This window comes from Artemia franciscana, chromosome 1 (assembly GCF_032884065.1).
Source record: "Artemia franciscana chromosome 1, ASM3288406v1, whole genome shotgun sequence".
Lineage (NCBI taxonomy): Eukaryota > Metazoa > Arthropoda > Branchiopoda > Anostraca > Artemiidae > Artemia > Artemia franciscana.
Window position 1 is genome coordinate 43,257,629 of NC_088863.1, and position 16,309 is coordinate 43,273,937.

The 16,309-nt window shown below is 37.2% G+C and overlaps 1 protein-coding gene across 3 annotated transcripts in view; it reads left to right on the plus strand.

Moving 5' to 3' along the window:
* LOC136029996 (peroxisomal targeting signal 1 receptor-like) overlaps nt 1-16,309 on the plus strand; it is a 113,328-nt gene that overhangs the window by 24,666 nt on the left and 72,353 nt on the right. For all 3 annotated transcript variants that reach the window (XM_065708614.1, XM_065708604.1, XM_065708595.1), the window contains exon 3: nt 1,688-2,409. In XM_065708614.1, the coding sequence (XP_065564686.1) occupies nt 1,688-2,409 (722 nt within the window). The remainder of the gene's footprint in view (nt 1-1,687; nt 2,410-16,309) is intronic.

Here is a 16,309-nt window from a genome sequence, read left to right on the forward strand (position 1 = left end):
TATGACTTACTCTATCAGCATCTTACCTTTTTATATCAGATCTGTATTGATTTTGCAACAGTGTGATAGTTTTTTCATGCTGGTATAGTTACTAATATACAGAAAAAAGGTGAAAATGCAAACGAGTGCTCTGGTTGCCGCCCAATAACAGTTTCTACCACGTTGAGTAAAGTGCTCGAACGTCTCATACTTTCAGAAGTAGTATCCAAGTGCTCGGTAGATTACCGTCAGTTTGGTTTCCGTCGGAATTCGGGTTGGGCTTTTGCTCATAGGGTTCGTAAAAGAGTTATATCTAAAGCGGCAAGTTCGGGTTTGTCTCTATTTCTATGCAGTGTAGACATATCATCGGCCTTTGACTTAGTAATTCAAGTGCAACTATTAACAAAGTTGTTGGAGTGCGGATTAAATGCTTTTGTTGAAACAAGTCTTAAATATTGGTACGATAATTCTTTCATTAGAATTAATTTAAATGGAGAAACTCCGTCACGACTAGTGAAAATTATAAGAGGTCTGAAACAAGGCTCAATACTTAGCCCCGTACTGTTCAGTATATTGACTTCATCTTAGCTAAAGGTATTAATGGTGGCCTTATAATTGATTTGTGTGATTTTGTCCAACCTTTCTTCTCTCCAGTGCAATCTAAACCTGCTAACTCGTGGATATGATTGTTTGGGCTTAAGTGTGAACTCTAAGAAAACCCGAGTTTTTAATTTTTGGTTCACAGAACCATGTATACAAAATTTGACCCGAATTTGCCCCGCCACTTCATATGTTGTTGTCTGTGGGAGAAAAGTATTTCCAGAAATAAAGCTGAAATACCTCGGTGTCACCTACGGATGTAGCGTAACAAGCACTAGAACTCTTTTAATAGAAAATTTATCTAAGGGAATTAGACTCAGCTATGCCAAATTAGCTTCCGTTAAGTATACGTTTAACTGAAAAGTTCTATCTAGACTGTGTTCAGCTGTCGCTCTGCCACACCTGTTGTATATTGCACCTTTATGGGAGTGGTTTACAGCGACAGAAAAATTGAAGCTTCGTTCAGCTTATTGCAAGAACCTAAAATTTTTACTATGTATGCCGCTCCATGAAAGAAATTCCTCATTGCTAAAACTTGAATGAGGTCGATTTTTAAAGTTGCGTTGTATTTGAAGTCATACTATTTTCTTTTTTTATTTTACTCCACTTTTTCATGTTGTATGAGTGGGCATCAACAAATTAATTACTTACTTACTTTATGGTTAGTCCGATGGGCTCTGTCTCGTCATCAAAAAACTTTGTTTAAGCTCCTCGCCCCCACCTTGTGTTGTCCCAAAGTGCGACATGTCGAGACGTCCTCATCTGCGAGCTAGCACATTCCTGGTGCCGATTGGTCTTTGGAGACAATCAATCAATGCTGGGGAGGACAGTTCATTGTCTGGTCCCTGCCGAAAGAAAGTAAGTAATTTGGCAACCATGTTCTATCACTGGTGTGATGTCTGAAGCTTGATCACCATGGCAATGATTTTTCGTTGTAAGTGTAGTCTCTCATGGCCTCTAAAAACAATCGGTTGGCCTGAAAAAACATTACTGTTGAACGTTTTCTTCCCAAACTGAAAATTGAACGAAGTAAGACTGTTACTGTGGCTAAAATTACTAGAAGACATGGGTTATAAACTTTAATGTTTATTTGTTATTTTTTTTGCAGGGCAAAATATAGTTCAACCAGGTCCGTCTGTGTCTGTTATTACTCGGTCACAACCTAGTTCACAGTGGGCATCTGAATTTCTTGAAACTGCCAAAGAGGGAAATTGGATTGAGGAGTTTAATTCACAGTCTAATTATGGTTCTCATCAGGGAGCTTTTCAGGATGTTTGGGACACTGCCAAAGAAATGCCACTCGCCAGTGATCTTTTACAGCAGTCAGAGACATGGGCCACTGAATTTGCAGAAGCTACATCTTCAGTCAATAATCAACGAGCTAGTGAATGGGTGAGTGAGTTTAAGAACGAAGATATATGGGACAAAATGGAGACAGATTGGCAGCGTGCAGCACTGGACTCTCCAATGGACTTACCATGGCTGGAGGCTTCTCAATCTGAACAACGAGCAAATGAATACGAATTTTCTGATGAAAATCCTTTAAGTAACTCGCCAAATGCACTGGAAGTTGGGAAGCAACGTCGAGCTGAAGGGGATTTATCCAACGCAGTTTTACTGTTTGAGGCAGCTGTGCAAAAAGATCCAAGTCTTGTTGAAGGTTGGCTTCTGCTTGGTATTACTTTGGCTGAAAATGAACAGGACAGAGAAGCAATTAAAGCACTAAACAGATGCTTAGAGTTAGATTCAAATTCTCTGGAAGCTAGAATGGCAATAGCTGTGTCCTATACAAATGAGGGACTGTCAATGCAAGCCTGTAAGGCATTGGAGGTAAGTCTTTATCCTATACTTCTTTTACGGACTAAAATTTAAATTACAACACAATTCATATAACAGCTTCTGAGAATTCTGATAATAAATCTATAAACCCCTAAAATTTAGATAGTTACAAAGTAAGAAGAAGACTTAACTAGTACTATTTCAATTCCATTATAGCGTTGAGGGGCAAATGTCGATACTAGTTTTTGTGGGGGTCTTAATTTGTACAAACCCCTGCTGCTTGAATTTGAGCCACAATTTCAGTGGCCAGACTTGCTTCTTCGCGTAAGTTGTCACTCGTTGTGTGCTGGGTTTTCTTGACTTTTCCCTTTATGACAACTTACGGGAAAAAATTAATATGGGAAACTCATTATTAAGTTTTTACCAATATCAGATCTGAGTGTCTGAAGAAGTTTTGAATCATAAGCTGATGACATTGAGTAGCTATAATTTTGAAGCCTTTTTATCTGTTATTATTACATAATAGACGACTAAATACAGGCTTTTGGTTCAATTTTTACTTCATAGAGACTATTTTTATGAAAGTTGTGTAGTGTATATCTTGAGTCCTTTTCGAAGAAAGGAAATTTCTTTACTTTATTGGTAATCCCGTCACAAGCCCATGCGTAAAGAGAGTGGCTTCAGGTCTGTATCCCCCTAAAATGTCAAAATTGTAATAATTTTTTTCTTAATTTCTTAATTAGCATTGGTAATAGTTTACTTTCCAAAACCATAAACAGTATCAATAGGTAGCACACCAAAAGCGTTGCTCCTGAGGATGCACTACTTGCAAGAAAATAATACAATTAACTATAAGGTATAAAGAGTTGAAGCGTGAAACCGCATGCTAAGAAAACAAAATGCATGAATAATTCACACAATAAAACTTAATAGTATCATGATCCCGAAGCAACAATCATCCTGAAACTCATTCGTAATTATATATTTTTCTGCTTTTTGAATCCTCTCTTTCGAAACGAATTTGTTTTGTATTTTCCTGAGTATTCACGTATCCTATCGAAAACGCTTTAGAAACGAGGAAAATAATGCCAAAAATAGGATAATTTCAGTGTTGCCAAATATTTTCGTCAACATTTCAATTAATGCTGTATTTATAGCAGTAGCACTAAGGAGGCTACATTAAATTAAACTCTCTCCCCCATCTTCTTTGTCTTTTGGTATTTATCATAGGTAGCGCGATAGCGATGCCAAAGTTAAGAGCGACGTGGATATAATGTAATTTTTGCTTCTTTTTTCTTGCGAACCACTTTGTATAGATGGGGTTGTCGTAGAAACTTCGGAAGGAGCTCATTCGATTGGACTCGCCACTGACACAGCAATCGCTAATAATTTTTGATAGGCTAAGTTTGTGAAGACTCCTTCATATCTGCATTCTGCAATTAATTCTAACAGATCTGTAAGTATCTCTTGGAAAATGTATCAGTGTCGAATTACTTCCTTCATGCATAATTTGCACTTTACAACATAATTTACACTTTTCCCGTATTTACGTACATTAGACATAACTTGCAACATAATACACACTTTCCAACATAATTTGCACTTTACTGAAAACAAAATACATATAAAATGGTTTTGCCTTTTTTTTTTACTTTAATAAATAAGGAATTATTGAAACTTTAAGGAATAAATATCAGTGTATGTATATTAAATTGTCAATCCACGGTTTTTTTCAGTAAAGTGGAGTTTATTCTCTTGTGTGAAGACGGCATGGGGGTTGTCAGTCCTACTTATATTGATTTTTGCTCGTTTTAGAGTTTGATATTGCTATTTATCGTAATTTCTGTTCGTTTTGAGTTGCATTTATTTATTCATGATGATTTCTGCTAGTTTTGCGCTTGGAAAGTTATTTGACATTATTTTTGCTCATTTTTGGCGTAGTGGAGCTCTTTACTTTTCTTTGAAAACTTTTTTACAAATCCCCTCTCAGCCCTCGGGGCAAGGGCTGTAAGTTATGCTAGTTGCCCACTGTGAACATATAGGGTTTTTATGGAAGGGGCGGTTGTATAAACTTTGGATGTGGCTCATTCGTTTGAAAATCGGAAAAAGTTCTAGTGCCTTTTCTAAGAGTGAAAAATTGTCAAACGCCTCTTTTTCACCAAGTACATCTGATCAAAGTGTTGAGATACCTATTTGAATCAAAATAGTCCCAAATTCACATAACTATAACTCAGAGGTTTACAAAACCTCCCATAGCCAGGGACAAGGGCAAAAAGCTATCCAAGTTTTCCATTGTTAACATTTAAGGTTTTTATTAAGAAAACAGGGCATGCTTGATCCTGGATCATCAAAAAAGCTTAGAGTTTTAAGATAAAACTTTAAGGAATTGTTCAGATAGTTGCTTGCTGGTTGTGAAAAGAATTTATCAGCAGTATCTAAGGAACGGTTGAGGGCATTAGGCTAACATTTTCAAGGTATGTTGAGGGGATCTTGAAGTGAGATTTCTACTCTCCTTGACCTTTTTAGTTTCCGCCTCTGCTATACAATAATCTAAATTTTGCATTCGTCATTTTGTTCAAAGAAGTCAAAAGGTCTTACAGCTACGCCTCCAGGGATGCCATACCCTCCACCGTCCTGAGACGAGGATTGTAAATTGTGTAATTAGTCAGTATTTACATGCAGAATTTATCACTATGAAAGTTGAAAATATTTGTTCCAGGGTTTATTGGAAAAGTCCAAGAATATTATTGTGAAACTTTGGATAGTAATGAGAGGTATTCTATACGAAATCAAAAGGCGTTATATGCATCCAGTTTGTCAAAAAGAAGGATCTGCAATATTTTAAGAAACTTTCAAGACATGTTGTGGGAGATTTGAAGTGGTTGGAGGACTGCCAAACCCCTCCTATGCCCCCTTAGTTGCCCTTCTTCTAAAAATAGTCGACCAAAATTTTGAGATAGCTATATTATTCAAAATAGTTCAAAAGTTCAATGACTATAACTCTGGAATTATCGAAACCCGCAACAGCCCCCAGGATAAGGCCTGTAGGTTGCAGCAGTTGCCCATTGTCAACATTTAAGGTCCTTTTTTAAGAAGACATGATTCTTGATTCTCGATCTCCAAAAAAGCTTACAGTATTAAGATTAAACTTTAAGGAAATGTTGAGAGGGATGCCTAACACAACCAAAATAATCTGTATGCTTGCTGGTTTTGGAAAGAGAAGATCAACAATATGTAAGGCACGGCTGTGGGTATTGGATTGAAATTTGTAAGTTGAGGTAATTCCGAAGAGATTGAACGGCAGCCAGGCCCCTACCCCCTCATTTTCATCTAAATATCCTTAGCCTTAGAAATAAGTACAGAAGCAGTAGTTGTAGCAGTAGTAGCGGTAGTAGTAGTACTAGTAGCGGAAGTAGAAATTATAATAGTAGCAGTAGCGTACAAATATTGACTTTTTGGTCATTTGATCATCCTCCTCATCATTCCCTGAAAGTTCCAACTTAATAATCATAATTTCAATCAGATATGTTTGGCGAAAGAGGAGTTGTCGGGGATGGGATCTAAGTCCCCTCCATCACTTTTAACTCTTAAAAGAGAACTAGAACTTCCAATACTCCACGAAATCAATCTGTTCTAAAATTAAACAACCATCCTTTTCCATAAAAACCTTAAATGCCCTCGCGGCATAACTTACAACCCTTACCCCCAGGCTCTGGAGGTTTGTATCAACCCCAAAAGCCTTGTTATATGATCTCGGGACTATTTTGAATAAAATGACAATCTCAAAGTTTTTGTTAGATGCATTTCGGGAAAATTGGATGTGTGGGTGGGTAGCTGCCCTATGATCACTTTGACTCTTTAAAAAGGCACTAGAAACCCTGATTACCAATCCAATGAGTCTGTTCCAAAGTATATACGACCACCCTTTCTATAAAAACCTTATATGCCTCCGGGGCATAACTTGCACCCTTTGCCCCTTAGAACCGCGGGGGCGGGTGTGTCTTCATCAAGATATAATTTTGGACCCTTTAAATACAGTGAACATAATTGCTATCTCAAAATTTTGATTGGATGTCCTTGGGGAAATGATGAGCTATGTTCTCAAACCACTTTGACTCTTAAAAAAGGCATTATAACTTCCAATTTCAAATCAAATGAGCCCCATCTGAAGTATATACAACCGCCCTCAATAAAATTGATATGCCCTCTTGGCATAAGTTACAAAAAGCAAACCATTAGAGCCTCCTTGTCCAAAACCCCTATATAGTAATCTTACCGTCCCTTGTGTTGAAAAATCAATGAAAATATATTGTTTGAAAATCAAGAAAAGTGGCTACAACCACGATATTCTGCATATACGGGATCTTTTTTTCCTTTTTTTCTTTTCCTCAGAGAGCGGGGCATTGGAACATCGTAGTTATCTATTTAGTTACTCATATTAAAGGAGATTGAAAGGGTTGAAAGACCTTTTGTAACTAAAAAATAGTTTTTAAATACTATCAGTTTTTATTACATTAAAGAATGCAAACTTTTGCCTATACTAACTTACATAGGCAACTTTAAAGTCGATATATTAAAAATTCCCTACTATGGGTAATCGAACACCGGTCACTCGTGTGACAAGCGTCTATGCTTCCTTTTGTACCATTGGAGACTTACGAAGAAAGTTAGACATAATACATCATAATAAATTCGTTAATACACACCAAAATAATTATATAAGGTTTCGGTCTGGTTAATTATTAAGAGGATTATGAATCCGGGTTGCAGCGTTAGCTAGGAGACTAGTAAGAGACGATTACGTGTCATTAATTAAATTACATAGTCAAAAAATTTAATATTCCCTAACTCTTAAAACTAGAATCAGGTAAAAAAAAAAACAAGTACAGTGTTAGAACCGCCTTTCCTTGAAACCCCTCTGTAGGAAACTTACCGTCCCTTGGCTTGAACAACAAGGGAAACATGGCTACAACAACAATATTCTTTATATACGGCATCGTTTTTTCTTTTTCTGGGTTGTGGCGGTAGCTAGCAACCTAGTAAGAGATGATCACATCACATAGTTAAAAATGAAATAGTCTATTTCCTAACCCCGTAATTGATGGGGTTAAAAACCTTTTGTAATGAAAAGTATTTTCAAAATATGATCAGTTTTTTTTTTTTTTTACGAAAAACCGCATTTTTTTACGAAAACCTGAAAGAAAAGCATTGTCATTTATTGTACTGACGGATGTCATCTTTTTGCGGTCTCTAAGGGCACTAGCTCCAGATTTCCGTGTCTTGACCAGTAGAAATTGTTGTTAGAAATTGGACTGGCTTTAATAATCAAATATCCTTGAAACACACAGTATGAAAAGACATTAAATTGCGTATAGAGCTAATAGCTGGTTATTGCAAAAATATTTGTATATGTTACAAATTGTATACATTGCAAGACTAACATCTTGTCCATGTAAGTAGTTGTGTTATGACAATGTCCACACCTGTAGTGTTTTCTCCTTCCTGTTTGTTTTCTCCTGGACATTTTTTGTAGAAATGGATGTATAGTTTTGGAAACTTTTAAAAGAAATCATTCTTTTAAAAATTGAAAGTTCTAGTTCTTTGTGATTGGAAATAACTTGGTCATCTCCCGTACCTTGCTTTGCCCAAGCACCCAGGTAACCTTCATTTGCACATTTTGAGATATCTATTTCACTCATAATAACGTCCAAATATGGCTTTAGCAAGGTTTCCTAAATTGGGTTTGTGTTTGATTATCATAAAAGATTTGTTTTAAAAACATTTACTATTGTTAATCAAACCGTTTAATGAACTTCAAGTAAGGAGCGATGCGGCTCAATAGTAACTGAAACTCTAAGGAATGGAATTTGACAGACTTGATTAAGTTTCATTAGTAAACAAGCTGTAAATTCTGGATAGTATTTTCTTCCTTTTAGGTTGATTGCCCCTTTAAATGTAGACGGAATTAGTTATAGAATTATATACTGATTTGCTAATCCAAATATTACTTCGGCAAACTAGACAGATTTCTTGAAAAATTACCTATTAGTAGTGACAGCATAAGGCTTTCTATGGGAACCCTATCCCTTCGAATCCCGACCTTGTTACTTTTTAAAACATCTTCAAGACAGAGGTGCAGGCTACGTCATGGGGAATTTTTCTAAGAGATGCAGGTGTCTGTTACGTCATATGGAATTTTTACTTTTGCATTTTCCACAATAGTGTTTAAAACAGCTATGATACCCAGCTAAATCAGGATTTTGTTGAGTTTTACCTAATAGGTTTTGGGATGCTACGTAATAGAATGCTAGAGTCTGTTAGTCAAGCGGGGAAGCCCAGTTAAAAAAAAGAAATGACGATGGTCCACTATTTATGGGTGAGGGTGACGCAATCTTGCATGAGTTGCTTGATTTGCTTAAGTATTAAAAAAACAGTTCAGTGTGTCAACATCGAAGATAGTATCGTCTAGTAATGGATGCTATTACTCTACTGGATATTGAAGGCGCTAACAATTGTAAAATGAAACCTAGAGTGCCTAGTGTTGCACTAGACATTACAAGGGGCTGCTGGCGAACCCTAGAATGTGACAAGATATTTGCGCGACATGTTACATCATTAAGCGAATTCATGTTGGAAGAACAGTTATGCTTTGTAGCAAAGGTGAATATAATGCATATACATAGATTACAAGACGGATTAAATGCATTAGTGAAATATATTGAAGACATCGATCTGAATCAATCTATAAAAAAGGAGTATGTTTGTTACTTGCGAGATTCTTAGTTAGTCTATAATCGGTAGTGAAAGTGTCAGGATTAACATGACTGGATATGAGACGCAAATATCATGCGAAATCTAATGACTTTGGAAAAATGTTCGATTCTAAATGATGATTTTCTAGAGTTATCTATACAAAGGAAAGTATTTTCTCAAAGAATGCTTAATGATATAATGAGACTATTCTCTGGACTATTGCATGAAATATTTACATCGTGGTCCAAATGCATTTTCTCTATTTATTGATATACTATTTGAACCTAAAACAAAATTATATTGTGGCTTACCTTTTAACCACTACCTAGATGGCCGCTATTTCAAAGTATCAAGAAATAAGTCGAATAAGTTTTGTGACGTCACTCGATTGCACCACCTCCTAGAAGACATTCATTTTCCCCAGTCAGTTTCTATTTAGCAGCGAGACAGTCAATATTGAAAACGTTTTACAACATTGTCCATCCGGGTTGCACCCTAGTAAGAGACGATCACACCCCATAGTAAAAACAAAACACATATAAGTGCTAAAACTAGAGCCGGATAAAAAGAAAGAAGTACACAACTAGAACTGCCTTGTTCCATATCCATATACAGGAAACTAACTGTCCCTTGGCTTGAATAACAAGGAAAATATATTGGTTCGACAATCAAGAAAAGTGGCTGAACGATATTATGCATCGAGGGCATATTTCTTCTTTTTTTTCTTTTTTACCGATAGCTTGGTAACTGAACATCGTAGAACGCTGTTTAATGGCTCTTTTAAATGAAGTTGCCGTATCTAGTGCATATTTGTAATTAAATAATTTTTTAATAAAATCAATTTTTTTCGACTCTTTTGTACTTTTTTGGCAGGAATCATCTGATTCATCGGATATACCTGAAACCTAGTAAAGAATTTCAAATAAAGGCCGGATTGCAGCGGTAGCTATTAATCTAGCAAGAGACGATCACGCCCCATAGTAAAAAGTAAAATAGCCTTCACTACTAAAAATGACTCAGATCTAAACAATGATTCAGATTTGCTAAACCAAAATCAGTTAAATACTTGTTAACTCTTCATCTCTTTATTTAATTTAAATGAAGCAACATAAGCTAAACGGACGGATTAAAGCATTTAAGAATTATAATTTTATCAGGAACACAAAGATGTCAATCGAATCTTCAGGTAAAAAGAATAATCACATGTTCAACAATTATAGCACTTTGATTTGCACCAGCATAGTGGGCTACAGTTAAGGTCAAATTTCCTGCAGCGGCACCTTCTTTCACACCCTTCTTTGCAACCACAACGCACTGTCTCGCGACAGACTTTTAACGCTGGCGGAAGGGAACCTAACCAATTGGGATGCCACTTTCCATCGGTGCCATTGACCCATCCAAAGTAAGAAAAATTGGGAAGGGTGGGTATTGATTCCAGACTGCGACTCCACACTTGACCTGACTGTAGTGCAGCTCTAAGAATATGTTGTAAAAGCGAAGCACTAGCTGGAGGAAGTCTCTGCATGTTCTTGGTGTTTTGTCGGAGAAATGTTTCTTTCCTAAATTCTTTCACGTCGTCGCAGTCTTGTTTTACGTCGTTTGTCTTCATGACAAAGCGTTCAAGGTCGTGTACTTGCAGTTCTGTCACTTGGGAGGGCTGGTTTGTCAGTTGAAGGAAAGTCTCCGTCTGTCCTTGCATATTTTGCCAAGTCGCAAAGAACTGCCTCTTTGAGTGGTGGATAAAAGAAGAAACGGTATCACATCCTGTAAACGCGTGGAAGAACGAAAGTGCCTGTGATTTCATCGGCCCGAGCGATCGAACTATTTCGTGAATGGGAACGTACTTTAGGTGTGTACCGACACCTAACGCAATAGACAATTCGGATACTCCAATGCGATCAAAGCATGAGGTCGCAATCACAATCACGTCTGTGTCCACCGTTCGAATGAGAATCGACGCATGTCCTTGTTAGACTGCGTCACCAGCGTGAAGCAAAAGGCGGGTGTCAGCCTTTTCCTGTGAACATAACTGGATGAGGTTCTGCCCTTTGAATGCCTGGTTAGCTATGCACGTTTTTCCAGTAGTGTAATATACTTGTTTTGACGTTGGAGACCTTTTCACGACAGCATGGTTTCAGCAGGTTAAACAAGTCTGTTTTGTTTGCATCTACTTGCAGAAATTCTTTCCACTTCAATGGGATTTGTGTGTTCGGAACAACTTTTAGTCGTGAACCCTTACCTCCCTAACTTCTGACAGACGACTTTAGATTGCAATCCGTAAACATCGAATACGAGGTCAAATCTCTCGACATGTCTGAGGTGATAGTCTATCATGGGAAAAACACGTTTTCTGCATACTCTCCGAAGGTCTTCGAATTCCCTGGATTCAACATTTGCACCAGAACAGCTCCATCTATCAGTTTCGCTGTAACATTTGAAACTTTAATCTCAGCAGCTGGGGTTTAGCTGATTAAGACATCTGCAAGTTCAGCCTTGTTGCCGACACGAATCTGGCCATCAAACGTCAAATCCGGTGGCTACTGACTTTTCGTGTTTGAAGAAGGCGTCCATGTCGCCTCCTCGAGCAACACAGCCCACGTAAAGTACTCCAAACAGTGATACATCATTTCTAGCGGCGCTGAGCTGAGTTTTCACTGCGGCTGGTTTTTTCTTCTTAGACCCGCCAAATATGGTAATGCAATTCTTGACCAACGGAGCTGTTATTGGTTTGGAGTATTTAACGAGGTATTCCTCCACAAACTGTTTGAACTGCTGTTTGCCCAGAGCTTTGAGTATTTTCGTCCGCCATTTCGAATTTGAGGCACCTAGCGGCACTACGGTACACCTTAGGCTATTTTGCGTTCATATTCGGAACCTGTGCCATCGATTACCCCATACTAGCCTGTTTGAACGGCCATGTCTTCTCATTTTGACAAATTCGTATTTTTGTCCGTCATCTTCGATTTTAAGCCACCTAGCGGAGTTCCGAGGAAAAATTTCGCTTGCGTAATCTAGCCATATTAAAGAGGATACTCGTAAGTACATCTCAGCCAATTTTGGTGCTTTCCTCAGTTACGGAAGTATTCTGGTGTTTTTCGACGCTTTTCACCCGCAATATAAAAGCCGTGCCAACACAGAAGACGTATTCATGTGGTAGGTACATTGAATTGACAATAATTTACTTAAAAATTAGTAAAGAGATTATATTCTTCACTTTTTCAAACTAGTCTTTCGTTGACTTTTCGAAATGCTCAGTCATTCAAGATGCCCTGTCACCTCTAGTCAAAATTTCTAGGTAATGCAATTGGGCATCTTTGGGAGGTACCTGGGCTGCTGGAAAATTCGCCAACGCATAAATTGTCTTTGAGACGGTCAGCTGATGCTAATACTTGCAAAGTGATTTTTAAGGGGTTGTTTTGCTTTAAGACAGAAATCTTCATTTGATAAATCAGCCCCGTATGGCTTTCGTAAATTAGAAATTTGAAAGATGATATTCAAAATAATTTAGATCACGACATATTCATTTTAATTCTTAAGAAAAGATCTATCATCATGAAATGCTGAACAAACAAAAAGCCCTTACCAAGCACAAACCAAACGACTTGAATGTGCCAGTTTCATTAAATCTGTGTATCTCTGTCTTCGACACAAAACGGGAGAATTTGAATGTTTTTATCTTTTATTAGGATTTCTAATGCAAGGTCTACAAGTTATGGCAATGTCGTCCAATGACTTCTAAATGTTTGGCCACATTCATAAACCATTTATTTTTAATTGTCTTGACGTTGTTAATTTCTGCGTGTCAATATGTTTTTTAGATGAAAGGAGAGGACGAAAATTTCGTGTTTGAACAGTAATAGAGTCACATGTTAAACGAATATGATCAGGGTGCAGTAATCATTGTTGATAATCTAAGTACAAAACGAAGTTGGCACAAGGTATTATTTTTTTTTTTTGTATTTGACCTGGGCACTTCTTTCAAAATTCATCTTTCAAATTTTTCATTTAGAGCTTTCATCTGTAATATCTTCTCTGATATTTCTCTCTCTTTGTTATGAACTGTTTTGTAGTTTATCTTACTGTAGTCAATCATTTATGGTTGTAACTTACGGTGATGACGCTATTCATCATCTTGTATTAGAAAATGCAATATCTTGTTAAAGAATTGATTTTATGTTAAATACAGTGTTTTGTTAACTACAAAAGACACTAAATGTTGCTATTTCTTTCAATGATATTCTAGTTCCCTGCCAGCGGCAGAGGGAAAAAAATGGGAAAAACAGGACATGTCAAGGCTGCCTAGACAAAGAAAAACATCAGATTTTCCTTGTTTCTTAAGTTTAGTAACTGATGGCTGACCGGTTTTCTGGCATGTTTGTAACCTTTTCCTGCCCCAGTATGTTCAGCATTCTTCTATAGCATATCTATGATGCGTTTCTCCAGTTGGATATTTAGATTCCAGCGTTCACTTGCATAAATGAGAGTGCATATCACATTGCTATTCATGAGATAGAGCTTCAAGCGTATAGAGTATTTCTTACTGTGCCATATTGATTTATACTTATAAAAGCCGATGGAACTTGTCAAATCCTCCACTTGATTTTGATGGTTATTGATAATCCTACTCCCGAGGTGCTTAAATTCATTGACGTGTTCAATTGCTTTATTTTTGCATTTCACTGTCAGCAGAGGGTCAGATGTAGCCATGCTCTTTGTCTTACTTACGATCACTGTATGGTGTCGAATAGCAGCTTTAATCTTAGTTTCGCTTCTTCGAGGTGAACAACGTCGTCAGTGAAGTCCAGGCCACAGATCTGCCGAGTGCAGAACTTCATTCTAGAGTCTGAAGACTTCATTAAAATTTAGTCGATAACAAGAACTAACAGAATAGGGTATATCCCTGTTTGATATTTTATTGAAGAAAGGCGTATCCCCATTTTCTGTGGGCATACAACATTCACTATCTTCATAGAGTTTCGACTAGCTCATCAGGTAATCTATAATAATTCAGATTCAATTATAAATCTTTCGGTCAACAGAATCGAACATCTTTTCAAAATCAATGGAGCATGTATATTTTTTTGGTCCTGTTTTTTTTACTCTAAGGACTCTTCAACCATTGCTCTAAGAATGAAAATAAGATCAGAGCAAGACCTACTAGGTCGAAAGTTGATGTCCGTCCAGTTATAACTTATTACTGTATCGTCCTTCTTGAAGAGTCTGACCAGTATGCCCCTAGTTCAATCCCTTGGGACTGTTTAATATGTCCAGACGACCACTAGGAGATCAGTTAATACGGTTATTCTTTCTCGAAAGTATGTCTTCAGCATTTCTGCGATGATCTCGGCACGTGACATTTTTCAACTTTTTCATTACTGTCGTCACTTATTTGGTGGTGGTGGTGGGTGGTGGGGGTCAGCGCTTGCGTCAATTAGCAGGAAAGGTCAGATCAACTATAGGACAAGGGTGGCTAAATGATTCAGCGTTAATGAGAATAGAACAATAAGAATTGGAAGCGATTTGGCAGGAGGAGATAATTGATAATTTTCCAGAGGCTAAAGTAAGAAAAGTCAGATTTAGATAACTAAAAATTTTTGGTAAAATGTTGCCAGCAAATTTTGGAAGAAAGAGGAGTAAGCGCTAATCAAGATTTTGCCCTAGGCGCGAGAGAGGCCTGAACCGCCACTGCGGTGGGTACATTGAATAGACCACGCTTTACTCAAAAATCTTAAAAATATTACATTTCCTATTTTTTAAAACTATCTTTTCGTTAGCTTTTTGATTTGCTGATACTTTCAGGGTACCCTATCAATTATTATATAAATTTTTGGGAAAATGTCATTGAGCAATATTACAGCTTTAGGAGTTTCCAAGGGTGTTGGGAAAATTCACCCACACCTCCATTGTCTTTGATACGGTCAGTCGACGCTAAAGCTTGCTAAGTGATTTTTAAGGCGTTGCAGCGCCTTGAGACAGATAAGTTCATTTGACAGCTCAGCCTCGTATGACATTCAGAAATTGATTCGTTTGATTTCCGACTAGCTTAGAGATAAAATCTGCTATTAAATAGAATTAGACTAAAGAAAATCTTCTGAGGAAAATTTGGAATTGTCTGTTACTTGGATGTAACACTCACATTCATTAAACTTAAAAGTTTACCCGAACAAAAAATTTAAATTGCAAAAATATTTGGATGATTCTGCTTCCTAATTCTAAATCTTTTTGGGGTAACATTACGATTGAGAAAAATGCTACATAAATTGTAAATCAATCAACAGTTCTAACATTTGCTATAACAGCACACAAATTGTTTATGTTAATCACAAATTTCAAATGCATACTAAAGATATAAAGGAAATGGGTATTCATAATGGATCAGATATTTCCGAAACTGGGTTTTCTGTGGATGGTGACCCAAAGGCTGATTTTCCTGCCGTGATTCGACGTCCAAGACATGCAGGAGTTAAGATAAGTTCAGTTAACCAGGATTTATATGTAGGGGACGATGCTCAAGCGAAAAGGGGAGTTTTGAGTCTAAAGTATCCTGTTAAGCATGAGATTGTCACAAGTTTGGATTTTGTACCTCCAGGGCACAGAAATCCTGATAAATCTCTGTTCATTAGCGGAGGGTTCATTTTCCAATGTACTCTCCGGTGTGAACTTGACATGAGTATCTACAGCTCATTTCATTTTTCTTTTGAAAATGCTAAAACAAAGAATACCCAAATCAAGCCGACTGTTTCGGACAACGACAAGATCTTTTACGAAGAGCGAAAAAGACTCAACCATACCGATGATTTCGGAGAATCTAACACAAAAAGAACTGAATATGCAAATCAAAATTTACTCCCAAACTGTGCGAATGTAAATCCAAAAAAACGGAAAAGAGATACTCATGATTTCGTAGAATTGATGTCAAAAAGAAAGAAATATCAGAATAAAAGAAGACGAAAGCTGAAACTACGAAATTTGAAAGTTCATTTTAATTCTAAAGAGAAGAATACCCAAATCAAGCCGACTGTTTCGGACAACGACAGGATCTTTGACGAAGAGCGAAAAAGACTCAATCATACGTTTAATGCTTTTGCTGCAGAGACGAAGGATGGTATCGAGGAGAGAAGAATTAAGGCCATGACCCGTGCCGAAGAAATAAAGAAGCTACTGGACCCTAGCATTGCAAAGTTGAGATTGGAAACAA